General features: G+C 40.6%; 4 protein-coding genes across 8 annotated transcripts; 3 read left to right on the forward strand and 1 right to left on the reverse strand.

The window, feature by feature from the left end:
* The first annotated feature begins 92 nt into the window (after positions 1-92).
* BDCG_09012 (protein grc3) lies at positions 93-7,390 on the forward strand. 5 transcript variants are annotated; one of them, XM_045424791.1, is made up of 6 exons: positions 93-219; positions 292-628; positions 685-811; positions 860-1,159; positions 1,220-5,345; positions 5,595-7,390. In XM_045424791.1, the coding sequence occupies exons 1-5, from the start codon at positions 186-188 to the stop codon at positions 2,870-2,872; spliced, it is 2,451 nt and encodes an 816-aa protein (XP_045282793.1). In that variant the 5' UTR covers positions 93-185; the 3' UTR covers positions 2,873-5,345; positions 5,595-7,390. The 5 variants fall into 5 exon arrangements, with proteins under 5 accessions (XP_045282793.1, XP_045282792.1, XP_045282790.1 ...); XM_045424790.1 differs by having other exon boundaries at positions 118-219; positions 1,220-5,747; positions 5,844-7,365; XM_045424788.1 differs by having other exon boundaries at positions 118-219; positions 1,220-5,543; positions 5,603-7,365.
* A 972-nt stretch (positions 7,391-8,362) lies between these two features.
* BDCG_09015 (uncharacterized protein) lies at positions 8,363-14,067 on the forward strand. The gene is made up of 3 exons (XM_045424793.1): positions 8,363-9,238; positions 9,343-10,746; positions 11,331-14,067. Exons 2-3 carry the CDS (start codon positions 10,735-10,737, stop codon positions 12,807-12,809), a joined length of 1,491 nt encoding a protein of 496 aa, XP_045273424.1. The 5' UTR covers positions 8,363-9,238; positions 9,343-10,734; the 3' UTR covers positions 12,810-14,067.
* On the reverse strand, positions 9,948-11,739 carry BDCG_09014 (uncharacterized protein). The gene has a single exon (XM_045424792.1). It carries the CDS (start codon positions 10,367-10,369, stop codon positions 10,028-10,030), a length of 342 nt encoding a protein of 113 aa, XP_045273423.1. The 5' UTR covers positions 10,370-11,739; the 3' UTR covers positions 9,948-10,027.
* Positions 14,068-23,926: 9,859 nt separating the features above from the next.
* Positions 23,927-24,401, forward strand: BDCG_09016 (uncharacterized protein). The gene has a single exon (XM_045424794.1). The coding sequence runs from the start codon at positions 24,027-24,029 to the stop codon at positions 24,381-24,383; it is 357 nt and encodes a 118-aa protein (XP_045273425.1). The 5' UTR covers positions 23,927-24,026; the 3' UTR covers positions 24,384-24,401.
* Positions 24,402-26,686: the final 2,285 nt, after the last annotated feature.

Here is a 26,686-nt window from a genome sequence, read left to right on the forward strand (position 1 = left end):
TCCAAGCCTTATTCGTCGCTTGAGATGTTTTCGTCGCTCGACTTTTTTTCAGAGCTTCTGGTGCAAGCCGCAGTGCACGGACCACCGCTAAAGTTCTCCGCCGCACTTGCAACAAGCCGGAGCTTCGCAGCAAAAACCCCCAAGCTCGGCCACTGACACTGGCTAAGCTGGACTTCGCTTTTAAAATGAAAAGGAAAGGAGATATGCAATCCCAATCAGGTACGCAGCGTTCGTTCCTTTCTCATACCTCTACTGTGAAGAGCAACCGCATTAACAGCCTTCGTATCTTAGCCCCCGTCAGCGCAATTGCAGCCCGGAGGTCGCGATTGGCCGCAGCTTCGCAAGCTTCAACGACGGATGTTGAATTGATTTTGAACGAAGAACCTCCATTGAAAAAACCTAAAACTAGTTCCTCGAAGCGGTCCTCTAGAGATAACTCTGAGAAACGACAATCCCCGCGGCAGGAAGGGGACACAGAGGCTAAAGTCGATCTTTCGAGGGTGGTGATATCGAAGGGGAAAAACTCGAACGAGCCCCTAGCTCAGGATTCGATCGAGGAATACCAGAGCGACGTCGGTGACGACAATGATGGCGTTGAGACAGATGTTACTAGTGATGATGAAGAGAGGTATGAGTTGCTCCGATGGGCTGGCAAGACGAAGCGCAACTCTAACAAAGTCTTAGTGATGGGCCCTTAGCAAATGCTCCAGCAGACTTCCAGAATTTCTTGTTATCGAAAAGTCGCATAGGTAGAAGAAACGTAGTCTACCGTACCGTTAATGCGATATGTATTCGTTTGAAACTAAAAATGGTACGTCACCGTGTCCTGTGTATCGTGGCATTCGCTAATGAGAGGAAGAATGTGGCACTCATCGGTCAATATGACCTATGGGTTAAACGAGGTGTTGTCAGCATAATGGGAGCGAAATTGCACCCGAGCCCTCGTCTCTATAGAGTCTATGCGCCGTCCACACATTCACTCCCGGTTATCAAATGCGTTTCAGGAGTTGAGGATTATGCGGAGGTTGAGATCAGGTCCTACAATAATGGACTTTTCCGCTTAAGGAACCTTTCAAACTTATATCATCGGATATGGAATAGCAACGAGCCAGCTCCAGGTTCTATTTTACAAGCCGGTGGACTATCATCATTCTCAATCGTAAGCCCGCTTGAAAAGACTTCGTTGAAAACTATTACTCAGGTTCTAACCAGTTGCCAGCTACACTCATCGTCGGACGACCCCTTGAAACGCCATCTACGCCCGCTACATCTTGAGAAGAAATGGAGCATGTCTATTCAGATGCTGTCTCAACGAGGAGGTGCCCTTCGAGTACTAACTTGTGGTCCGAAAGGATCTGGAAAATCGACCTTCAATAAGTATCTTCTTAATCACCTACTCAGCCCACCTCCACTAGAAGGCAATTTGCAACACGACCAGCATGGAGTTGCATTTCTAGATTTAGACCCTGGACAACCTGAGTTGTCTCCGATGGGCCAAATATACCTTGCCCACCTACGAACGCCACTCCTAGGGCCGCCGTTTTCCCATCCAACTATTGATTCTCAATCAAATGGATGTATTGTTAGATCCCATTATATTGGAGCTTCTTCGCCAAAGGACGACCCTAATCACTACATTACGGCCACTATGGATTTGATGAGTCGCTATCACGAGCTTCTCCAGAGTTACCCGCAATTACCCCTTATCATAAACTACCCTGGTTGGATCTTCGGACTGGGCCTCGAGATTGCGATCTCTTTGGTCTCATCTTTAGGCCTCACTGATGTAGTATATATGAGTGACAAAGGCCCAGCTGAAGTGGTGGAACCGTTGACTGCGGCTGCCTTGGAGGCTGGCATTTCCGTGACCATACTCCCATCTCAGCCCACAGATTTTGTGACCAGATCCAGCGCCCAGTTGAGGTCTATGCAGATGCTCTCTTACTTCCACTCGAACCAGTATCAAGGAAGCGATAGAACTTGGACAGACACTCCACTCTGTCGAACTCGCCCTGTGACAGTTAAGTACTCTGGAGCCTCACAGGGGATATTTGGAATAATGGTGACAGGGTCACGCCATGACCCGGATATGCTACGTGATTTGTTAGACGGAGCCGTAGTGGGTGTGGTTGCAATTGAAAACCTGAATGCAATTTCAAGTGTCAACGATGAAGACGCATGGAATTGTGATTCTCTCGACGATAGGAGTGATAAATCAATTGGTGCGTCCCGTTTCGATCCCGACGGCGACGTGCAAATGGACCCAGACGTCCCAGGAAACGAAAACCAATCACCATCGTCGCCTTTGTCGTCATCACACGCATCACACAACGATGACCAGCATCCCAGTATCACTCGCACGGCACGCGAGAACCTCCCTTGCCTATTCGTTGGCAGCGGTGCATGTACGCCCCTTGACCCCAACCTGTCACACTGCCTGGGCCAAGCAATTATCCGATCCGTCAACCCCGAAACCCAAACCCTAGACATCTACACGCCCATACCACTTTCCAAAATCCGCGAAACGCTCGAGCAAGGAAACCGCCTAATCCTCGTTCGAGGGCAGGTGGACAATCCCAACTGGGCAATCAGCGAAGAGTACTTTTCCGCACGCGCTGCGCAACGCCGGCATCGAAAGATGATTGCACAAGCCAAGGCGGCGGGAATCACGCCTGATGCGAGGGCGCGTAGGCAGCAAGATATCGTGTCGGAGCGGCTGCGGGAACGGGTAATGAGGGTAGGTAACGTGCCGTGGATGAGGCTGGATGAAGGTTCTGGGGATACACAGGAGCACGGCAGCAAGCAGATGTGGAGGCTGCGGAAGAAGGCTTATCCTGCAGATTCGGGAAGTGGCAGTGACAGGGAATGGTGATTTCCGCTGCCTTGCATTTTCGCATTTGCGGTATGTTGACTTCAAAAGATATAACAGGCACCCAGGCTATATGTATCGTCGAAGACGATAAACGCTCGTACTTGAATGCAGCTACATGTTTGTCTTTGGCGGTGCCAATGTTGATATAGTGGAAAATACATCTTTGAAGTGAACCACGAAGCATTTACAGCATAAATCTCGAGGACCAGTGGCGTGCATTGTGATTTGATACGCGTAGGCAGGGTCCAGAGCGCGGAGGGAGTCCTGTATTCGTCAATAGACATCCGCCAAACAAGCCCCTGGGGGATCTCCCCTTCGATCTCGCTACTTAAAATGGTCCCAGTCAACTCCACCCTCATTACGACTGGATTAGAAATGGGCACTTTTACAATAGGAATTCGCAATCAACTATTCCATAGAGAGATCTCTTCCATGGCTTTGTGACAACAGTTGAACAAGCATGTCACCGTGAGAAAGGAAAGGCAAAGTTGAGTCATAGTGAAGCTATAGTTATCCAAGCTGTGCCAGTGTCGATTTGGACAAATGATTAATCCTTCCCGGGTCCAGGGCCAGTGACATTTCAAGCCACTGCGGAATCGAATCGGACTCCGTTTTGGAAGACAAACAAAACGCAACACCAGCCAACCAACGAATTACGCAGTAGCAAAGGGGGAAAACTTGGCATGCGTGTAGTTATTCGCGGATGTCACAATCCTCTACCATAGTTCTTTACCAGTATATCAGGGAAAGGACCGGCTGGTTGCCCTCTCCCGCCTTGGTCGCCCGCGGAAACTGGCAGTTATATAATGTGATTTCCCGGATACCGGTGGGAAAGGAAACTGAGACAAAGGGAGGAAAAGGGAAAATGGGAAAATGGGAATAGAGAAAGTACGGTTGTTTGATGACAGGTCATATTTTTTATTTTTTTTTTGTTTTTTTTCGTCACCAGCCCTCTCTGCTGCGATGCCAGTGGGGAATAAGGAGGCTCTGCGAGGATCCGAAAATACAGCCAGTATAGTATATTCCAAGGTTGATAACTGTTAGCCAAGAGTGGTAATAGATGGAACCAAGGCGGCAGTTTCACACATCATAGCAGTGGAAAATGCTTGTTGAGCAAGTAAACTAAGATGCCTTTTTTTTTTTTTTTTTTTTTTTTTTTTTTTTTTTTTTTTGCATCAACATATGTTTAACTCGAAGATAGAAATAGGTATGTTGGCAGCGCTGCCTGCAACAGGTTTTCGAGGAAATACTATGTATAACTTATATATAGAGAGATGTTGAGAACTATGGGGATAATAAATAATCTGTCAACTGTCAATAAGAGGTATATAAATATCCAACTTTGGGACTCAGGGTCCAGACCAGGCAGATATCGAACCTGTCATCAATCAGCAAAAGCTTTGTTGTCGCGAGTTTTATGAATCAGGGAAACAGACAGACAGACATTCAGAGAGAGAGAGTGTGTGTGTGTGTAAGGCGCGCTAATTGGCAACACCTGGATATATATCTATCTACCTGACACTCAAACCGCCTCTTGTAGTTCAATTCATATCCTCATCATTTTTCGCTTTGACTTTTTTTTCAGTTTCCTATAACTTATCTGTCAAGAAATGAGCAGGTCTTGGAGACAGAGTCGGTGAGGACTTGGCTCTTCTCAATTCGTTCGGATGAGACATCCGTAGGAGAAGAGGCTAACTAAGCCCTTTTCCACGCCTCTCTCTTATCCTTCGGACATCCTGTGTTGAGAAGATGTCCCCGGCGAGACATGATAACCCTATTTTCTGAACACCAGGTTAAAAAAAGACAAAAAAAAAAAAAAAGGGGGTTTGATGTATGGAAACTGAGATCTGTCTTCCAACACCTAGAAGTTACACTCTGGTAGCTTCAACATTCCACATTCCACATTCCACATTTCCATCAAAAAACACCACACCGCATACTGTTTTGTGTGATGTTTGTAAAAGTATGTAATGTACCTGCTTCGATACCATACTGGCGGACATGCATTGGTCTCCTATTTCTTTTACTTTGTACTCCCTCCGTGGCACTGTTACTTATCTGCAGTAATTTAACGCAGTGCTGCAACGGGCTTTCTGGATGGGTATCGCTCTCAGCCGCTTTGCTTTCACATGCTAAACAATTCAAAGAAAAGGTTGGGTTTTTGGGAAGATGTACTATATCTCAGACAATAAAAATGTCAAGATATAACGACGGAGTCTATCTTGTGTCACATATCTTAATAAGAGCAGACAGGGATTCCAGATCTCAAAACTTGCGAAACTGAATACGGGCTTAATCCATCCCATCCCATCCCATCAAATCATCACTCTGCATTCAGTAATGTCTGGCCGATGATAAACCCGCCGTTAACCATGACCAGGGTGTCAGGAGTCAAGAAAATATCCTGGGCAGCCTGCAACGAGGCTCGGCAGTTGGATGACATGGAAGTTGAGTTGCGATCACTTATTACTGCGTAAGTAAGGATATTATTTCCCTGTTCAGCAGCCTCTTGCTAAGGGCAGGGCTTTTTGCATTATTATTTGATAATCAGGTGTGGATCGCTGCCCAACAGCCTGTACATGTACAGTAGTACATAACGAGCGTTGGACATCGCGGGCGCTTCCTGTTGGCGTTTATTCATTTTCATCGCGATCAGGGGATGGAGGGTAGTGTAAGTGTGCAAATCCCCGCACTAAATGATTGTTAACTTCTTACACCGTAGTTACGGAGTAACTACTCTCGAGACAAAAATATACATACATACATAAAGACGGTCTCGTCATATATCCTCGCCCGAACAAAATTGGCGCTTTTGTCACAACATCATTCATCGCGCGCGGAGGAGATAAATAAAGATCAGCCCAGGCCAAGTGCGGTGCGGTGCTCCCTCGCTTCGGGGCTACTTAGTTGAAACCGTCGAGAAAAAAAAAAAAAAAAGGCACTAACTAGAATCACCTCCTTCGAAACAAAGCCCGAAGTCGATCCCTTCGACACGTGGGAAAATGCCGTTTTGGGGCCTGGAAATGGTCAGCTAGCTATTTTCTCCTCTCTATCCCCCCCCCGTTGGGCCGAGATTCGTCGTGGGGTGGGGGGGGGGCGGGGGACGACGAGTCGACGAAAGCCACCGCAATCGGCGCCGCTCCGTCCAATATAGGTTTACAAATCCCTGGCGACTAATCACCGCAGCTCCGGCGCCATTCGGGTAGCTATATAGTCACTGTACCAGGGTCTTGCGTTGTTATCGAAAAAGTCCTTCATTTGTCATGATTGTTACTGTTCCTGGGAATGATTCAATCAATGCCTTCTTGTTCTTCGGATTGTTGAGTTACAGGGAAGGGGAGCCAGTCACCCCTCGGCTCTTCTCAATAATAATATCCATGGCATGGCATGGACCATGGGAAAATCTCTCGTGGTTGATGGTGGTCGGGGGGGGTCCACACACTCCATTATTATTAGTTATTACTTAAAAAAGGTTAAAAAGGGAAAATAAATGAATAAAAAATACGAGCGAGCACCAGCGGGGCATCCGGAAAGTGTTAAAAAAATAAAAAAATAAAAAAATAAAAAAAAGAACATGAACAACGGTTCTGCATGTCATCTCATCTCCTCCTCTCTCAAGAGGAACTAACTACAACTCTGCAAAGCAACCGTGGCACAGAATAATATGATGTCAATTCTGACTAACGTTAAAACCAGATAAGCCGACGATTCGGCGGGTCTTGCAACGGTCAGAAGGGGAAGAACCAGACTGACGAAGAAGGCTGATGGAAGTAAGTAAATCTGTAGTTAGTTTACTGTACGGAGTACGGAGTACCTGTAATAAAAGTGGCATAACTATCTCTTATGTCCCCAGGTTGAAACCCGTACCGTACCTGGCTAAGAAGCCAACAAGGGGGAGTCATTTCCGCACACACTGAACCCCACCAGGAAAATGTACTCCGTACAGCAACACCGGACGGAATGGAGTCAGACAGTGAGATTGTTTTTTTTTTTTTCCAGTTGTAACTACACGACTCCCTTCCTCTTATCTCATGCAAATAATCATAAAGGCTTAGTGAAGCTCCTGGCTCATCCTTCTCATGCGCATGCGCATAAAAGGATAATCGGAGATTATATCTTGGGGCATCTTGCAATGGAAAAATCAAATCCTTCATGTAAAAATATAACTATAACAGTGCGCCATGCAATGTCCTCTCAACCAGCCAGGTGGTAACTAATGTACATGTACATTACATTACATTGCTATCTTTACTCTATACTCTATTTCCAGTTTCATGGATTTCACGGATTTCACGGATTTCACGGATTTCACGGACGTTGGAATATTAACTAATTCATAAGCTCAGAGTTAGAACTATCCCATTTCCCACACTGCCAATTTTGGCCGCCACCCCTCGGGAATGAACCAATGCCACGGCATTGACGGGAGTGCCGGCAATAATAATTATCATAATAGTAATCATCAATATATATATATAAGGTTTTTTCCCCTGCCTTTCTCTTCCCACAACAATCCGCAAAACGGGTCGGGTGGGTGGGTGGGTCGGAGGGAAGAAAGATAACAGGAAGTTCCTGAGCAACCAACTTTCAAAGGATAATAATTATTATTTTATAAGGACGAGCTCCAAGAGGTGAACATTCTCACCAAGCACCCCCCTATCATCCAGCTCACGTATGTATACTTATACTTGTATTATTATTATAATAATGTTGTGTGTTATCATTACTAACATCTAGGCCCCGTCTACGGATGGATGGACGCACGCTGCGTACTACTAACTAGTGATGTTATGTACTCCGTAACGTTATGTATGGTACAACGGCGGATGAGAGATCCACTCCTTCTGGAATCGTTCTGCGTTCCAAAATGCGATTAGACTTTCTGCTTGGATGGGGGGCCTGGCCAACAAAAGTTACCATTGGTATACCAGAGAGAGTACAAAGAATTAAAACCAGCATTGGCTATTATTATTATTCTGATCAATGAAGAAACTCTTCTATTTAACAGATGTAAGATGTATTTGAGTTGAGTTGATTGGCTGACTTGTGCAAGCTGAAGATTGTAAAAAGCTTACCTGAGAAAATAGCATCATAACTATATTCTCTTGTGCTTGCTATGTGAGAAAAAAAACCTTCTTTGAACTATTTCAATCTTGATTTCTTTTACAATAGTTAATATATGATCAGCTAGACAATTTCTATTTTTATCAAAGTAAAACAGTCAATGTCAGAAGTCAGTTTATAGTTTTCTGTATATGACAACTTGTCTCTTTTCTACATACATACATATATCCATTGAAGCTTGTGATACATATAATAACATTCAAGCATTACTACATGTATGTATGTATGTAATGTTACATGTACATGATGCTGTGCAGATATGCAGCTGCAAGAATGATCAGATATATTAATAGCTTCAGTCAAAAGCATAGATTTTCATAGTACAGTACAATACAGATGTACTCACAACAAATGGCAGAGTAAGGCTTTAAACCTGTTTCTTGGTGTGTACTATACTGCTTCTATAAATTTTCTATGTAATTATAACAGATCATGCATAGATACAGAGAAGGAAGAGGCAAAATTGAAAAGCAAAAGCAGTACTCTGTAATTATTATAGAGTTCTGCAGATCTCTGTTTCAAGAACAGGTTTTGAATATGACAAGATGATCTTCAGCTCTCTCTCTCTCTGAAAACAAATGTATTTTTTGCATTCAGACTCAGATTTTTGTCTACTGTGGACATGGACAAAGAAAGCAGAAAAGGCTGCTATTCCGCCTATTCATACATGTAGTATCTCTTAGAAACTGTTCAATCACAGCAGTTATTTGTTTTAATATATTGGCATCATTTTAGGGATAGAGGTGTGATGGCTGAGAAAAAAGAAAGAAAAAGAAAAAAAAAAAAAAAGCAGCAAAGTAAGTGAGAGAGATTGCTATTCTCAGCTCAATGGTCTTGTTGCTTGCTTTTTTTCTTCTTCTTTCCCGCTTGGTATGTATCACCCTCCGATTATCACCACCACCGCCTGTGGAGTGGATGTTACAAGGCTGGGTAGAGGAACTTGCTCTGCTGACCTGCTTTGCATGTACTGTACGTACGTACTCTGTGCATCAGGCTCGGACGGGATTATTATGCTGTCATGATTTTCCGGCATCGTATCGTATCTTGAAACTTGATCCCATCCCTCCCCTCCCCCTTGTCACCAACCACCCTGTTAGGCTGCGACAGAGCTATGTCTGGCTAGTGCATGGATATGAATCATAGTGGTTATTAGAGGTGGGGGACCGAAGGAAGAATGAAGGACTTGACTGCTAAGAGTGGGATGGCTTGCCCTTGCTCTGCTCCGGAGTTAGTTAGTTACAGGTTTGGGATCCCCCAAGGCTTCCACTAGGTTACTGTCATTGATGATGGCAGCTCGGATCTAAGCTAAGTAAGTACGGTACGTACTTGACTAACTTCCTCCGTAGCTATCCTTTTTTTTTACTAGAACAGAAGCAAGCAAGCCACCGCAGCCACCGCAGCCACTGCCAATCTTGCTCAGAGAAAGGGAAGATGGAACCCAAGACCAGATCAGACCAGGCCAGGCCTGGTTCAAGCGGGTAGATAGATTGGAGGTTATCAAAGGGATGCATGCGGATGGGATGGGATGGGCTGTTTGCGAAGAGTAGATACTTCTGTCTGTTACTCTGTACTCTGTAACTACGGAGTACTCTGTCCTGTAGAGTGTGAATGGCCAATAATAGAGGAATAAGGATAGCTACAGGCAGACAGACATAAGCTGGTTTGAAAGAAACGAAAGCCTGATGAAGCCCAACAACAACAACGCAACGTCCCCCCCCCCCCAATCCCTGCTTGTCTGCCGTTTCCATTGCTCTGTGGCAGATGGAAGATGGAATTCTGCTGGTTATTGCATATTGAGTATTAAATTACGGAGTACTGTATTATTATTTCACTACAGTGTTTGATGTGTTTTTGTTTGGGGATTAACCAGTGCATTGCGCGGCTCAAAATAAGGGGACAAACAGCTGGATTTCAATACACAAAGAGAAGAATAATAAGTAAAGGAGAGAGAGAGAGAGTTAGTTATTTATTATATTATGTTGTATATTATTTTTTCATTAACAGAGTTAACCTTTTTTTATTTAAACTTTGTCACATCGCCCCAAGACGAAGTCTTATTTCTGTCTTTGTTCTTGTCTCGCCCACTTTTCGCTCCACTCCGGCGTCTGCTCCTGAGTCGAGCCTGAGTCTGAGTCTGAGTCTGAGTCTGGATGGAGTCTGAGTCTGGAGTCTGATGAGAGTCTGTCTGTCTGTCTGTCTGGAGTCCTTTTCTCGCAGCTCTCTTTTTTTTTCCCCGTCACAATCCACCACATCCACATCCACATCCACCACATCCACTGCGACGTCCACTACGACGTCCACTACGACATCCACCACTCCATCCACCACTCCATCCATCCCTGCGACCAATCCGCCCACACTGTTTCTCAGCATCCCCGGCGGCGACTCCACCGCCCTCTTGTGCAGCCGGTTCGCGGGTGCTGGATTACAATTATTATATCATCGGTTTGTCTCCCGCGCTCCAGTCCAGTCCAGCTCCAGCCCTGCTGCAACGGCTTACTTCCTCCAATTTTGAGCTCTATCTCACCCACCCTCAACCTCAACCCTCCTGAAGAGACGACTACTGCTCGTCCTCAATCCATTTGTTTTTATCTTATTTTTAATCATTTCATCCCCTCATCTGCCTCCATATCCCATCTGTCTATCTATTATCTATTCTTTGAAACTATGTCTCAATGCGCAGTATGGCGTCGTGATTCTCCCACCACATCTTAGTCCTTACTTCGGCCCCTTTCGCCATGGATTTCATTGTAAGTCCTTTTCCATTCTTACTGTCTTCTCCTGCGGTCTGTTGGCTTCTGTTGCCATTACCCTCCCTTCTTCTTCCTCTCCCCTCCATGCCCCGATCGCTCTGCTTTACTTGGCTGGGAGACGATGGTGGTCGTGGTCGCGAAGAAGGCCCACATGTTTCGATGCCCAGACAAACGCCATAGCTATATAGCTATCTATCTATCTTCCTTGACGACGGAACGTGGCGACCACACGGCCATCCGTGATGCGATACGTGACTAGGCTGTTACTGCGTCACCGCCACTCATCCGTCACGTTCTTTCTATGCTCTGTGTCCCTTTGCGACGCTGTGTCATATCTGGACACATTCCATCGGCTTCTTTTCTTTCCGAGCAAAAGCCAAGTCACCGAAGCACCACAGCGATACACAGCATCGCGTACATGCAACTCACTCGTCTCTTGTTCTTGTGGCACATACGCTGCTTATCTCTCGCATATTACCCGCGACAACTTCGTTTTTTTTTTTTTTTTTTTTTTTCTGACTTTGACTTGAAGTTATTTCTCCCTGACGTACTGACCGGCTGTTCGTGTTTACGATTTATAGCTATCCTTGACGCACTTCTGCGAAGTGCATGGCCCGACATCCGTCCTCTGTTCCCAAGTGATACCCTCCTCCTGCGCGCAATGTTACCCAGACACCTATGACATCTCACCCAGCGATACTCCCTTGTCCTCTCACGCCACTTCCCCTTCCCTGCATTCCCGTGACGCTGGTCGACCTGGAAAACCCGATCAGCAATCTATAACGCCACCGGATATCGCCGTCAGCAGCTCTCTAAACGGCTGCTCCTCATCTAGCCTCGATCCCCTACCTTCCCCTCTCGCTTCAGCCCCAACGCCCAGCCAGCGAATAGAAGACCATCCCTGGTTCTTGAACCGGCTATCAGGCCGCGCTGATACGGACAGGCTTAGTCGCATTGCTCGTGCTGATAGTGAAACCTGCGCAAGCTGCAGCCTAACAGTCCCAAAGGGAGTAAGTAAACAGCTTCCACCCGGCGGGCCGGGAACTTTGAAGGAAGATGGCAAAAGTAGGAATGGAAGTCCCGTGCTACGCTCCAGGGAAGTTGTATACTCCTGTAGCGGATCGCGAGCGGATTACAACACAGAACCCCACCAACGCCACTCGTCTCCAGCCTCACTTCACTCCTCCGTCTCGTCGGAAACATCCTCATGCCATACACATATCGTAAACTACCTCTCCTTACGCGGTCCGCCAAATCCCGACGACTATGCTCTTCTACGCAGCGCTTCAATCCGAACACTGAGCTGTGAGCTCCTCCCCCGTGGGCTCTCATCTGGACCCTTATCATTCGGCGACTCCTCCGCCGGCTACACTATCGCTTATGTCTTTCGCCTCCCAGACCCCATGGCTCGCGGCAAACGCCGCAGCTATGCGCTCATTGCCCTGGCAGGCAAGGACGCTGGAAGGGCCTTCCGCGCTTCCCCAGTCATCTGGCGCGTTTTCGGCCGTATTGCCGCGAGCATCGTAAATGCAGCCGAGCGACACCAGGACTCGGAAAAACGCAAGGAAGAGGGCGCGGTTTCTAAAGCTGGTGCTGGCGCTGCTACTACTGCCAGTATGGCCAACGGACGCAACTACACGCCCATATCCTCGTTCCTAACCGGCCGAACCCTAGATCCAGACGGCCAACCGCGCCGCGCCGGCCAGATTCGTGCTCGCAATCTTGCAGAGATCGTGGAGAACGAATACATCTTTACAGAACTACATGCGCAATTTGTCGCGTTGCTCCAGCAGCTGTGTGCCATGTTTGGCGGACCCCGTATCCCGGACGATCGCTCGGTGTGCAGCTCGTTTGAAGAGGACACGTTTTCCCCCCGTCGACAGTCATTGTCCGGGGATTGCGGGAAGGGGTCTACTCGCACCGGTGCGACCACTGCTAGATCAAACGGCCCTGTCGATACGAGTAATCCTGGGCGTGGTTATGATTCCTCCTCTGTCATTCTCCCCCCCTCCCCGAAACCAATACCCATATCCCATCGCGGACGACAGCTAGCAGCCTAGGGAAGGTTAAGCGTCCGCGCCTCCTTGTTCGAATTCGATCTTCCATCCACCACCAAACGAAATATTTCTTACCTCCTACACTATCCGACTCTTATCCCTTTTCAGTGCTCCCTTTCTCATATTTCTTTTCTGTTGCATACAAACCATATACCCCAACCCATCTATCTCTCTTTCGATTTAGCCATTTTTTTCTTCTTAAATATACCTCTTTCCTTTTTACCCTTTTTTTTTTTTCTTTTTTCTTCTTCTTTTTCTTTTTTTTTCCGGGTTTCTCTACCATCGAATACATTTTTAACGCGATCACGGCTTTACTTTGCATATGACAACAACCACAACACCTACTTGAACCTCGAAACACGCAATCGAATTCCTGAGTACCTACTCCCACCCAGGCAAGAAGCACAACCCGCCCAACTCCGCGCCCGCTCACCATTCCCGCCACCCTTCCAGCCATTTATATATATATAATATCTATATACATATTTAATCACCATACGATACCATCTGATTTCACTTCTCTGAATATAATTGGCAACCTCTTCTCCCGCCACAACTTCTATTTTAAATACCTCGTACCTATCTACCTCTCCCTATTATCAGGGTGGAATCTTTGTCCTCGATTCTCTGCGCGGGACGAAACGCAAACATCTTGCGTTCCAAAGCCCCCAAACCTCCTTTTTGCCTGTGGGGGCGATGGACGGGTGTGAAATATCATCCGGCTTCGATGATGATGATGATGATGACGATGAAACCACCCCCTTCCCTTCCCCTCCCCTCCCGCCGATAATATTTAAGAACCTCCCGCCCTTTTCTCACTCTTGTCCTAACGGCCGATGAGCGTTTTTATTATTTATTTTTCCATATCCCTTCTTCCATTTCTTGCGAATATACATCTTGTATATCTCCACCAGAGTGTGTTTGTGGCGGGGAGGCAAATGGTGGTTCATCATCATCATCTATCTTCTTTGGTCCGCTATGTATCCTTCTTACCCCACCTTGTTTTCGGGGATTATTTATATTCATTTTCTTTTCTTCATTTGTTTTTACACATTTATCTTATTATCTATTTTTAATTTTAGTTTTTTCTTTATATGTTTTTTAATCAACAGAAGAGGGAGGACGGGGGAGGATGTACGTTTACGCGAAATCGGACTTTCCCCCCCCTATCCCTATCCTACCACGACGATTCCCTGACATTCGACACATGAAGTTAATAAAGAGGCAAGCCAGGATGGGGGAATATTCTTTTGGTTTTTTTTTTTTTTTTTTTTTTTTTTTAATTTATAATCTCTCTCCTTTCTCTCTCTGTTTTTTTCCTTCGGAGTTATCATCACTTTTTCATCGTCAACATCATCACCAAAGGAAGAGATGGGTGGATGGATGGAATGGAATGGGATGGGATGGGCTGAGATAACGGAAACCGGCGAAATATGGAGGGTTTTTTTCACTTGATTTCATATATAGAATTTTTTAGGGAACTTTCTTTTTTTCTCTCCTTTTCCAACCACCCTTCAACTACCTTTTTCTCTCCCTTATCAAATAAATAATGCTTTTTAGTTTTGTGTTAGCAGCGTCGCATCGCGGGTCTTTATATAGATATAGGTAGATTAGGGTGGGGTCCAATGATTGTTTTAGCCATTGAAATTTCTCCTTCCTTGGTGTCTCTTTCAATGTGAAGTTACATACGGAGTACATAGGAATATATACTTACATGCATGCAAAGGTTATCCTGATCAGTTTTGTATGTATGGACTGGAGTTATCAGACAAATCCACTTTCTATACATTCATTCACATGTAATTAACTCATAATTAACTCACCCCATCATCCTCCCCCCCACGCCCGCCGCCCATCTCAGAGAAGGCCAATTAACTTATTACAATTACAATTACAATTACAATTACAATATTAATTGCTGGTGACTATCCATTAAGACTCGGAATCCGTCTCCGGCCCAAAAATACTCTTCAGATAAACAACCCTCCTTTCTCTCCCGCCGCTCTTCCCGCCTATAAACGTCATCGTGGCCCCTCCATTGCCCCCTCCATTGCCCCCTCCCTCCCCTCCCCTATTTACCTTTGCCTCCCTCCTGTAGCGTACGCCGCTACGTAGGGTCAGATATAAGGGTAAAAACTTGTCTTATTCTTCTAAAGATGGGAGATGAGCGTACGCCCTTATATATACAGTGATTGTTTTATAGAGATTAACTCTTGTAGAAGGAGCAATCGCCTATGAAGAGAAGGACAGAGGCTCTGTAGAGAAGGAGTGGACACTCTCATAGAAGAAGCAATTGCATATAAAGGAAAGAATGAAGGCTCTGTAGAGAAGGAGTGAAAGCTCTCATAGAAGGAGCAATTGCATATGAAGGAAGGACAGAGGGAGAAGGTAGTGGCAGAAGCTCCAGAAAACAGCAAGGGATGAAGCAGAAGCTAGAGCTGAATAGGGGATTGACTTGAATAGGGGGCGGAAGCACGCCACAGTCTCTCTATCTGAAAGGATGCATTCGCAGAGAAGAGAAAATGACATTGAAAAAAGATGATGGGTATCACGGGTGCTAGGCCCAAAGAGGTGAATATTATTCAGAAGTGCTAGTCTGTTTACATATGCTGCAGATATCATAGAAAAGGGAAGACTGAATGATAGAATTACTTATTCATACAAAGAGTGATCAGATGTAAGAATTATTTGTCTCTACAAAGAGCAAAAGATGTAAGAATGACTTGAAAAGAAATGATAAGAAAGAGATAGAAGTTCTTTAATCTAAAAACAGCTATAAGAAAAGAAAGAAATTATAAAGAAATCATAAGAAGCTTGAATGAGAAAGAATTCTTTGATGAGATAGATGAGAACAGAAGTTTCATTATAACAGAGAGAAGATTCTATGAGTGATAGAGATTAGTGTAGATGAATGATTGCATTAATATATATATTATAATCACTTTCTTCTTATTCTTCTTTTATTCTTCACACATCTCACTAGAATTTAACATAGCAGAATTAGTGAAAATCATGATATATAGAAGATTAGATCATAGAAATAATGAGTCTTAAGAAGAAGTTAACAGCTGTGAAGACAGATATAGTGAGTATGATGAAAAAGATCTTGATCTTAGAGAAATTATTTCAGTTATTAAGTCAGAAGAAGCATGATGCCCTTCTTTATATGAGTGATAGAGAAGAGAAGACAGATGAGAAGACTGATAAAAAGAAGATAGATAAGAATGAGATGAAAGAAAATAATAAAGATAAAGAGTTAGAATTTCAGATAGATAAGCTTTCAATACTATTAACTTATCTTTTCACATATAAAGTAGTCAAAGATTAAGATAAGAAAAAGACAGTGATATCTCATTATTACTCAGCTAGACTGCATGATGCTGCTGCAGAAGAGTCAACAGATAAATTACATAATAGAAGCTCAAAGAGCTAAGAAGAGTCTAAGATTATGATATAAAAGCTTATAACATCATTTACTTATTTGAAAAAGTCATAGCTGTTCACACACCAGTTTTCAGAAGAAGATATTGTAACATGGCGGAACTGAAGCAGTGACTAGTCAGCAGTGACATGTAGAAGTAGTTGTTTAAGAAGCTGTATGAGTGAGCTTGACTATCTTGCTTGAATAGTGAGCTTGCAGGCTACAGAGTTATTGCAAGAATATCACAGATATGATACTTAGTATACTAAGAAGATTGTATAAGACATACAGTAACTCTTGTGTATATTTCAGTAAAAGTAAAACAAATCACTGACTTCTTTGATAAGAAGCCAGCATCTAGCTATTCTATATAGACAATGAGCAGATACTCTTCTCTTATTTCATAAGTGAGAATAGTCAGAGTGATACCTCAGCAGCATTTCATTATCAAGAAAGAGTAATCTACTGACCTCATATAAAAGTAGAATTCTTATATTCATTAATCAGATCTTTCTATAATATATCTGAATAATATCATAGAGTAGTTGAAAACCAGTTCAGTCAGTCTGTGAAATGAATAAAATCATTCATATAAAAGTAATGAACTGTATGAAACTGCAACAGAGTCTTGATACAGTTGAGAGTGTGACAATGCTCTTCTCTTTAAGAGTATAGTCTTTATATTCTCAAGATTACTGAATTAGAAATTATCTTTGTTGTATAGCAACAGTTATCAACTGATTAACAGTGTATATACTGTGTATGATACAAAGATGAGTTTTTCTGCTGACTGCATAGGTCTTTCTTTTCTCATCTTCATTCAAATCAAACACATGATAAGTGAGTTTCTTATATATCAATTTGAAATGTGAAAAAACATAGTTAATAAGTGACTTACAGATCTCTCAATATATTCTGTTCTATATATGAAATTCTCTGCAAAAGTGATGTATTTTAGAGACAAAACTAACAGTAGTGATAGGATTTTTTCAAAAGATTCTTCTCTCTGTGATATATTTTTCTTCTTCTTCTTTCATCTGCAATAGTGAGTGCATGAGAGTATTATTCTTAAAGAACAGTAGAGAACTTATTCTGATATTTTCTAGTAAGTAAATATCTTTGTGATGTGATGGCAGCCTCTGTGATCATTAAGAAAGCCAGGTTGAAGATGAAGACAGTGTCAATGAGCTGCAGAAGCTTTACTTTCATTGTCATATCTTCTTCTGCTTCTCTTACAGCTGCAGTAATTCTGCTAGTCAGTGTGTCTGCATTCAGTTCATTCTCTGTTTCTCTTATCACTGTTGCAACACTGCTCTCTCTCTCAATCAGCACAGTGATGTATGATCTCATGTGATCATTCAGAGAGAAACTCAGAAAGAGCTTGATTCTGAGAATAGTGACTCTGAGAAGCTCAATCTGTAGTTTCTCTTCTACAGCATGCCTGAGCCCTGCTCAGAATACTGCTGAGTTGAGTCTGCAGAGTCCTGCAGTTTCTTTATCTTCTCTCTGTAAAGAGACTTCAGTGCAGTCTCTGACTGATATTACTACTTATCTACACTATGTTAAGTAGCTGAAGAAGAAGAGAATCTTGTACACTTATCTCTTCTCTTACTTTTATTATTTTCATTGCATCTGTAATAATAACTTCTGTCTTTCTGTAAATATTATCTACTCTATAAGAAGATATTGTATTGACTCTGATAAGAAGCTCAGATACTTAAGTAGTACAGAGCAAGAGTCTCAGAGCTTCAAGTATTGATAAATTCTATTAAGACTGAAGAGATTCTTCTTACTCATCTGTAAAAGAAGATAAAAGTGTGAATCTCTGAGATGAAAAAACATCTCAGAATGACTGACTCTAAGAAGAAGTCAGCTGATATCACTGTTAAAAGCACTGTGAAGATTAATCACTGATTGAAGAGAATCTCACTTCAGTTAAAGTAGATAACTGAGATACTTTATAAGTTAATAAGTTAATACTTTCAGTATCTTTTATACTCTTCTACAGTATATTTCTCTGCAGTGCTGCAGTGCTAACTTCTCAGCAGATAAAGATGCTAATGTCAGAGACTTCAACAGTGAAGAATGAGTTTAATAAGAGTGTAATTATTGATAAGTAGGCTCTGAGATTCTCTCTTTTTACTTTTTCAGCAGGCTGCAGTCTCACTAGAATAGCAGTAGCTCACAGATTAATTAATATTAATCTTTTTTATTAATTTTAAATATTTCTTTTCTCTAATCACTTCAGGAATTTTACACTTATATAGTCTCATTAAACTTCTAAAAATTCTTTGAGAGAAAATAGAAGAAGAGTGCTTCAGAGTCTATAAGATATCAGCTCATTACTGTAAGATTATTTCTAAAAAACTCTTTGAAAAAAATAAGAAGTCTTAAGCAGTGTTTCTTACTCAATATCTCTGATATGTAACAGAGTAGTCTCTACTAGTTATCTCATAGATTACAATCTCTTTCTCAGTATTTTTCAAATACTTAAGTGATTTTCATGAATTCTCTGATAATAAATAATCTTCTCATTTAATAAGATATTAAAGCTTGCTGTAATATATTTACTTATTTAATATTTTCTTTATAAGATATTCAGTATTACTCTTAATCTTAATACTATCTGACTGAGACAGCTCTGCTCTGAGACATTGCTTATAGAGCTTTAAATAGAAAATGTGAAAAACAGAATGAATTAATTTCAATTCTGTGAATAATTTCAACTTATATATCTACTTACTCATTACTCTTATTACTGAGAAAGGTTCTAGTCACTACTTACTGAGCTTCTTATATAATCTTATTATCTTGATATTCTTTACTGAAAGTAGCACTTGATTCTCTATTAAGAACTTCATTAAAAGATGTTTTTAATTATAGTATTTCATCTACTGCTTCTGAGTGTAATGAATACTTTTCACTGTCTTCTTATAAATTTTATTCAAAAGTTTCAATCTCACTTTTACTTCTAATACTGAGAAATACTTCATTCTCTGTATCTGTCTGATATTCTGACTGTCTATCTCTCTCTTTAAAATGTTATTCATGACATCACTAAGTAATGAAGAATTATATTCATAATAAGTATAGAAAGAAGATATCTTTAAGATTGCATTCTTTATATTGTTATATATGAATTCAGTGATCAGAAGATGTTTAAGTCAATCATTCTGATAATATAAATAGAATGCTTAAAGATGCTGTTCTAGTGTCTGATTCTGATATTCAGTCTGATTATCAGTCTGCAGATGAAATGCAGTACTGAGAAGATATCTTATTATAAAATAATAGTAAAAAGCTAATCAGTATTTACTGATGAAGAGAGATTCTTAATCTGTTATCAATGATTTCAGAGCATTATAATCATGAATAATAATATTTAAAAACAGATCAGTCAATTCAGAGGCTTTAATCTTTTTATAAATAGAGATATATCTGATTATCTTTATGAAGTAATTAACAATGACTAAAATTGAGTTATATTCTTTGACTCTTGTCAACTTCAGCAGGTCAACTATGAAATCTATCAATAGATTCTGTCATAGACTCTTTGAAACAAACAGTGATATCAACTCACTGTATTACTTATACTATGAAATCTTTATTTTTTGACAGATATTGTAAGTCTTAATATACTCTTTAACATCTGTTCAGAGCTTGTCTTAAGTGTATTTATATTTTAGAAGCTTCTCAGTCTTCTCTAATCTAAAGTGCTCTGTATGAGAATTATTATGATGAATTCTCAATAACTTCTAACACACTGCTCTACTATGAGAGACAAAGACTGAATCATTCAGTAGTAGAAGTTCACATTCTTCTAGTTATCAGTGACTTGATTTCTTAGCAGTACTATCTCACTCAGAGTCTATCTCTTCTAAGTTTAAACTGAACTCTTTCTTCTTTAACTTCTGAATTTAAGCTGCAGTAGAGGTGTTTCTCTTCTATAACTTATCAATGAATTTCAAAAGTAGTCAGATTGAAAGATTGTAGACTGTTTCATTCTTTGTCAATTCAATGATTATAAGATGTGACATGAGAAGCTCATGATCTTCAGTGTCAATTCTCTGTGAGAACTCAGATTCTCTTCTATCTTCTATACTGAGTTATGTAGCTGTCTCTTCAGTACTGTTTCTGAGCTTTAGAGAATCTTAACTCTCTACAGTCAGCTTCTTCTGCAGTGATGATAGAGATTCTTTTATAGAATTCTTCTTCACATTAATAATATTATAATCAGATTATCTAAACAGTGTGTCAGCAGAGTTAAGCTGATCTGAATGATATCAGATATAGAAATCATACTCTGAAAGCAGCTTCACTCATCTGACTTAATGTTCTGTTAAGCTCTTTATTATTAAGAAGTAACACAGATTTGCATGATCAGTGAGAACTTACACTGAGTATCTACTACTCTGAAGATAATGTTATCAGATCTTAAAGAATTTGACAATTACTAATATCTTTTAATCATGAGTATTATACCTTCTCTGTATAAGTGATAACTTCTTGAAGAAGAAGATCACTGATCTCTATTCACAGTATCTTATAAACTCTGTGAAAAAGTCTTCTCTTACAGATAATTCATTATCTGTTTTCTCAGAAGTGATTATCTTCTAATTCTTTCAATATTGAAAGATCTTCAGTGTCAACTGTGAAAAGATTTCACAGACTTCATTCTCAGATGTATCAGTCTCACACTGACTGAGTAAGTCAGAGTTAAAATGATTCAGTATTATAATATCTGTAAAAGCTTGTTTCAATTCTACAAATACCTGTGCAGTGTCTTGAGTGAGAGTAAATAGTTCTATTTTCCTGTCTTTCACACTTCTCTTCAACAGATCTGTAAGAGGGGCAGTAATCTGTGAATATACATAGATAAATTATCTGTAGAAATTCACAAATTCTAGAAATATCTGTATCTTGCAGTACATTCACAGTGCTGATCAGTTCTCAATGACAGAGACCTGGCTTCTGTTCATTGAAATGTTATTCATCTTAATAACATAATCTAAGAAATCAATCTCCTGCATGTAGAATGAGCATTTTTCAGTGTTTATATAGAGTTAATACTGTCTCAAGTGACTCAACACTTCTTGAACATGAGTATCATATTCTTTCTTCATTTTTGAGAAGATTAGAATGTTGTTTAAGTATACTATATAGAAGATGTTGACAAGGCTCTGCAACATCTCATTTATATAGGTCTGAAAGATGACTGAAGTGTTACAAAGATTAAAAGATAAAATAAGATATTCAAAATTACTGTACTTGGTATGAAAAGTCATTTTTCAAATGTTATCTTTATTAACTCTGATTCTATGATAGATATTCTGTATATCAATCTTTGAGAACATCTTTGCTTCAGATAATCAATTGATCATCTCATTAATTAACAGTAATGAATAGTGATTCTTAACTGTCATCTTATTGAGATCTCTGTAGTCTATGCATAGATATAGTCTATTATTCTTCTTAGATACAAAGAGTATAGACATCTCTGCTGAACTCTTTGATAAATATATTCAGTTCTTTGATTGCACTTCTTCAAGATATTTGTGCAGAACATTCAACTTCTTTATAGACAAGTTATAAAGAGATCTGTATAATACTGTTGCATTATCTTCAAGATGAATCTTATATCATATCTTGATATCAGAAAACTTCACTGCTTTTCTTTCTGAAAAGACATTCTTAAAATCTGTAAAGAGATGTTGTGTACATCTGTCTTCAATGATGAATACTACTGCTAATCTTGCAGTAAGAGTGATGACTTCTTCATCTGTCTTTAAGTTTCAATCACCTGCTATACAGTATATTGACTCAATCTTTTTCTCAAGATTCTTCTGATGAAACTCTTCAGATTTCTCTATTACTGTCTCTTCATCAGTAAGATGATACTGTCACATCTAAGTGACTCAGTCAATGAGAGAATTGTTTTCTCTCAATTATAAGAGATCTAGAATAACATTCTCATCTATGATATTGACTGTATGAAGAAGCAGACTGCTCTTCTTAAAGGTTTCTTCTGAGTCTGTGATCACACACTTTGCTTGAATTATGTTAAAATGATGACATTTTGTTTTATCAGTAAATTTTACATGGTCTAGCAGATCTATCTTCTTTCAATTCTTCATCAAAGAAAAGAAATAGAATATGAAGTTAATATTCACTCTGAAGTTAAGTAGACATCTCACTGATATCTTCTTATTCAGAGTATACATTGTGATTATAACATGAACTTAAAGATGTGAGAATTGTTAATTCTTTTCTTTCTCTTCTTTATCTTTCATAGATACATTTATCAGAAGAGGAGTTAACTTTAAGAAGATATCTTCTCAGTTTCTTCTCTTCTTTAACTTTTTATAATCACTGACATAGTGATTATCAGCTCTGCAGTTGAAACAGAGATCTTTATCAAATCTTTTTTAATATTTCTTCACAGTGAGTGAAGAATCAGAATACTTGAAATTCTTCTTTACTTTCTTCACACTGAAGTTATCATGACACTGTTTAGATCTTATCATTGATTACTTAGAAGAGATCTTATTAGCCTTTTTCTCAGAGAATTGATTATTCAAATAGATTCAGAAAGTCAGGTTAACAAGCTCAGTGTGATTGATTAATGAACTCTGATATTATGATATTATTATTCACATCTTATAAGTCAGCTTTACAAGATAAAGCTGTGTTTTTAATTAATTCAAATCATCAATCAGTTTCTTTCAATATTCTTCAAATCTTGCATTGAAATTGAAAGAATTCTCATTATCTCACTGATATAATAAGTTAAATCACTGTGTTACTATGAAGTCATAGTTACAGTGATCTTTGATTTGATTCAGTAGAAAGTTCTTGAATTCTTCTCAAGTTATGACAGTATTGATACACTCAAGCTCTCTCTTCTTAGTAACTCAAGTAGTCACAGAGATGCCTTCAAGAAGGTTGACAGTGTATATTACTTATATCTTATGAGTATTATACTGACTTGAATTAAGGTGAAATTTTCATTCAAGAGTACATGTGGCGGGCTGCGCCCGATCAATCATATAGACTATTCCGTTACACTCCACAGATTCTACGTACGCTCCGATCCTCGGCCATTCTCGATTGCCGATCCTCGGCCGCCACCCCGATCAATCATATAGACTATTCCGTTACACTCCACAGATTCCACGTACGCTCCGATCCTCGGCCATTCTCGATCGCCACTCCGAACCTCGGGCATTCTCGATTGCCGACCCTCGGCCATTCTCGATCACCGATCCTCGGCTGCTACGAACACGCATATATTCTTCCGCCCCGAAGCTCCACCGCGTACGCCACCACATACACATATAAATATCCACCTCGATTGCCGATTCTTACACTTTCTCTTTCTTTTCTTCTCTAGTGTTTTTATCTTTGTTATATAAGACCTATTAATATTATACCGATCTATTCGGCGTAGGCCCCTTACACTATAAAAACGCTCATTGTCTCCTTATTAGGAAACAATTATCCAGCATCATCTCCTCATTAGGAACAATTATCCATTGAGAGATATCCGAACGCGTAACGACATGTAAGAAACAGTCACACAGTTAAGCGGACACTGAGTTCACAGATAGAAGCTTGCTCACCAGTCGCCCTGGCCCCACAACAAGATCTTACAAAGAGAGTAAGATCTTACAAGAGACCATCAGCGAAAGAAAGAGAAACACAGCTAAGCAGACACCGAGTCCCCAGATAGAAGCTTGCTCGCCAGTCGCCCTGGCCCTGCAACAAGATCTTACGAAGAGAGTAAGATCTTACAAAAGAGAATGTCAGCGAAAGACCCGAGAGTCCTGACACCCAGACGTATGAGAATACGATTACACACAGATATCATACATCCGACGATCGATATAACCATGTCTAACAATAATATGGAACCCTCGAACTCGAACATGAGCATAGACGCAGTGCCACAGTGGCTCCGAGCAATGTTGGAATTACAACAGCAACAGATAGCAGACATGCATGCAACTCAACAACATCAATATGAAGAGATCCAACAATTATCACAAGGAACCCATGCAATTCCAACATCTACAGAATCGAATACAAAAGCGCTGAAAGAACGCTTAGGTGCTCCCGCATATTTCGATGCTTCCGACCTCACTCTCTACTCATCATGAAGGATGGAAATGCTAGTGAAACTGAGTGTAGATGGAGATTCCTGTAAGAATAAGTGCTCGCGGGCGATTATTCGGGTGTTTGCAGCTTGGCATGATATGTACTGTTAACTACTAGAAGTGTTCACAGTAGAAAGATAAATGTAGGAGTCAAATGTATAATAGCATTCAAGCTGAGTTATGAATAGTATTCGTGAACTCCAGTCTATATAGTTGTGTGTAGCCAAGGGCCGCTAGCCCTATTGATTACACAAGAGATAGGAATAGAGGTAAAGGATCTGTGAGAAGCAGGATTTCTTACATATCCCCCCCTCTCTAAGGCTTCATCTGTGAAGCCTTTCACTGAGTGACTTCATAGTCAGCTCAGCACTGCAGTGATACTCACTAAAAATCCTTCACATCTATAAAAAATCTCAGTGAGGAAAAATCCCTTGTTACTGTGAAGAGAAAAGAGTCTGTCACTCAGTTTCTTGTTTCACAAGGTTCTTTATGACCTACAGATTCTTCTCTGACTATCACACAGATTCATCTTGTATCTTCTATACAGAAGAGTTTCAGTTGACTCTCAATCATTTTCACAAGATTCTTGTATGATCATCACACAGATTCATCTCACAGATGAATCACTCTCTGTGAGATCATCCTCATCAAAGAGAAACATTCACAAGTTGATCTTTCATTCATTCTCACAAATCATTACTCTTTGACACTGTAGAATTGTGAGGAATTTTCCATTCTTTCATCAACTCTGTAGAATTGTAGAATCAAGATGTCTGCAGTCTGTAATCACTCTTTGTAGTTATATAGAAAGATTCAGGCCTGCAATTCACAATCACTCTTGTTTACTAGAGTAATCTAGCTGTTTCATGAGATCACTCACAGTGTAAGTAAATCTCTCTAGAGTAGTATAAATATCTCAGATCTGTCTGCAGAATCTCATCTTCTTTTTCCTTTTTTTATAACAGCTTTCATTCTCACAAACTGTGAGTATTCTCATTCATTCACAAAGTGTTTTCACTCAGATAACAGAGAGAGAGTATTCCTGACAATGTCTGTGTATTGATTCAAGAACTTCTCAAGAATAAAAAATTTTTCAATTTCAATATCTTCATAAACAATGTCTGATCATTATCAAGCTTCTCATGAGTGTTCTCATAACTTCTCTGATCACTTTTTACTGGCTGGTGAAGCAGGGGTGCTGCTGCTCATGATCATGTCTTCATCTCTCTCAGCCTCATCACCGCACCTGATCTTCAGGCCAGCAGTTCATCTCATTTCTTTCCCAGATCAGTCTCTGACTTTAAGCAGCACAGTTCCTTTCTTTGCTGTAAGTCTTCTCACAAGTAATTCCTTACAGATTCTAGCTGACAGTTCTTGTGAAGCTCTCAGTGTTATCAGTGCCTTCTGCGGCTCTGCAGGCCTACAATCACCCCCCCCCTGCCCGCACAATCTCTGACCAGGCATATGTGAATATGCCTAGGTTCTCTATCAATGATCCTCATGCTGTGGCGCATTTTCACAATCCCATTGCTAATGAGAGATGAGTCCCTGAGTACCTGCAAAATCCAGGTAATCAAGGCAATGTGAATACCATGAATTCACAACAGAAGTTGACCTGGACAGATGAGCTCTCTCTCTATATTCTCATTGTTTTCAGACTGAATACTTCAGCATAACTGAGAGAGCAGACACAGCTTCACAAGAGATATCTGGTCATACACACAGATAATCAGTCTTCAAGATTCTGTCACAACTGTATATGCTCTGATGTTCAGCTTCTCTGAAGTCTGTGCATTTCTAATGATCTTTATATCAAATGCAACAATTGTCTGTACTGTGAGCATGATACTCTCTGCTTCTTTGAAGAGAGAAATTGATAGTTATAAGAGAATTGAGTATTACAGATATTGATAATATAAGTGTGAGTTTTCTTTATTTTTTCTTTGTTAGTCTCTAAATTGCATTCACAGTTCTATTTGTTTTCTTGTTTTTTAGCTTTAATAAGAATATGTTTTCTTCTTCTCTTGTATACACTGCAGACTGTTCATCTCAGTAGAAACTCATCATCTTATAGACTAGAGTTTATAAATGACAGTGTTAATATCTTTATCACAATCAGATTCTTAGTGAAGATCATGTCATTCTGACTTGTCAGAATTCACAGTATAAAAGTCATGTCTCAGCTTCTGCAGATATCTTATCTGCTCAGATGATTCTCAAGTGAACTCATTCATCTTATCAGAATACTCTTGTCACTGAACCTTGAATCAGAGTTTACAATCTCACTTCTCTGAGTCAATAATTTC

Source organism: Blastomyces dermatitidis (genome assembly GCF_000003525.1).
Source record: "Blastomyces dermatitidis ER-3 genomic scaffold supercont1.13, whole genome shotgun sequence".
Taxonomy (NCBI): domain Eukaryota; kingdom Fungi; phylum Ascomycota; class Eurotiomycetes; order Onygenales; family Ajellomycetaceae; genus Blastomyces; species Blastomyces dermatitidis.

Bases quoted from the DNA above. Each gene is read 5' to 3' on its own strand.
- BDCG_09012 (XM_045424791.1), top strand. From the start codon at position 186: ATGAAAAGGAAAGGAGATATGCAATCCCAATCAG. The intron at 220-291 runs GTACGCAGCGTT...TTCGTATCTTAG, and splicing joins AGATATGCAATCCCAATCAG to CCCCCGTCAGCGCAATTGCA. The intron at 629-684 runs GTATGAGTTGCT...ACAAAGTCTTAG, and splicing joins ACTAGTGATGATGAAGAGAG to TGATGGGCCCTTAGCAAATG.
- BDCG_09014 (XM_045424792.1), bottom strand. From the start codon at position 10,369: ATGCTGAGAAACAGTGTGGGCGGATTGGTCGCAGGGATGGATGGAGTG.
- BDCG_09016 (XM_045424794.1), top strand. From the start codon at position 24,027: ATGTCAGCGAAAGACCCGAGAGTCCTGACACCCAGACGTATGAGAATA.